Here is a 1,287-nt window from a genome sequence, read left to right as displayed (position 1 = left end):
GGATTGCCTGAGCCCGCGGGTTCGAGACCCTCCTGGGCAACTTGGTGAGACCTCATCTCTACAATAAATCAAAAAATTAGCCGGGCATGGTAGTGCACGCCTATAGTTCCAGCTACTTGGAAGGCTGAGGTGGAAGGATCGCCAGAGCCCAGCAGGTCGAGGCTGCGGTGGCCAGGAGCAGCCACTGCACTCCAGTCTGGGTGACAGAGTGAGACTCCAACTCAAAAAAACACAAAACAACAACAACAACAACAACAGCAAAAACCCTGAATGAAAGCAGGCCTCCTGGGTCCCAGAGCTGAGTGCTGGCAGCATCACATGGCGCTGGGTGCTGGGGGAGGGCTCCTGTGGCACCCACACAGGTCTGGCTCCCAAGGCGGAACCTGACACTGGAGGCCTCCCAGTCCTTCTCCTCGAGCACATCTCATTGCTTAGAGTCTGGGGCTCCCCAGCCACTCCCCATGCCGGGCTCAGCAGTGTCCCTCGGCCCTGGCTTCATTCACACCCCCGCCAGCCCAGCTTGCCTTGGCCTGCGGTTACCTTCCAGAAGACACGGCGCCGGACCACCCTGGTGGAGATGGTCTCCTCGTCGTCGCTCAGGCCGTCACCCTCCCCCAGCTCCTTGTCCAGCTCCTGGTGGATGTGCTTCAACACGAAGCACAGGGAGCCCCTGACTATGTGCATTACATTCTGGCAGCTGACCAGGAAGAAGCCCAGGAGCACCAGGGTGACCAGGAGCTGGGTGATGAACGTCCACATCCTCACTCTGCCTCAGCAGCCCGGCCCTCCGGGAACAAGAGCCAGGTGCCTGGCCGCCGTGGGGGCCCGGCCTCTCATTCTCCACAGGGACTCCTGCTTCCCCTGGGGGTCCCTCCCATTCCCCTCACCCTCCCCAGCTGTCTCTCCCAGGTTTGCTTTCTTGGTCTCTTGCTTTCTCTCTGGGGGCAGGACCCCGAATGGGCGCTCTCCCGAATCACCAGTTGCTAGAACAGCCTGGTCTGAGCGTTCTCCTGCTGAGCAGCCCAGGCTCTGCCTGCGTCTGGGGAACGTCAGGCTTCTATAATTGTAGCTCCCAAACCAGCTGTTGGAGCTGTCCAACTGGGCTAGAAGGAAGCTGGCAGGTGCCCATGTTCTGGACACTGAAAGCACATGTCAAAGTCACTGTGTAGGCGACACCTATGGCCACCCGGCCCCAGAGCTGGAGAGGGGTGGGCTTTCCCTCTCACCTCTCACCTTTCCTGCCTGCCCCTCCCTATGTGAGCTAGAGGGAGTTCTGCCAGGGATGGT

At 60.2% G+C, this 1,287-nt stretch overlaps 1 protein-coding gene across 2 annotated transcripts in view; it reads right to left on the bottom strand.

Annotated features, from left to right (window-relative positions):
• Nucleotides 1-759, bottom strand: part of LOC103260447 (ankyrin-1-like) — a 9,286-nt gene extending 8,527 nt beyond the window's left edge. For both annotated transcript variants that reach the window (XM_008058090.2, XM_008058095.2), the window contains exon 1: nucleotides 541-759. In XM_008058090.2, coding sequence (XP_008056281.1) covers nucleotides 541-759 — 219 coding nt within the window. The remainder of the gene's footprint in view (nucleotides 1-540) is intronic.
• Nucleotides 760-1,287: the final 528 nt, after the last annotated feature.

The sequence above is a fragment of the Carlito syrichta genome, unplaced genomic scaffold (assembly GCF_000164805.1).
Source record: "Carlito syrichta isolate Samal-C Ts95f unplaced genomic scaffold, Tarsius_syrichta-2.0.1 Scaffold89675, whole genome shotgun sequence".
NCBI classification, from domain to species: domain Eukaryota; kingdom Metazoa; phylum Chordata; class Mammalia; order Primates; family Tarsiidae; genus Carlito; species Carlito syrichta.
The sequence above is the reverse complement of the archived record's forward strand: the minus strand, read 5'-3'. Positions and strand labels throughout refer to the sequence as shown.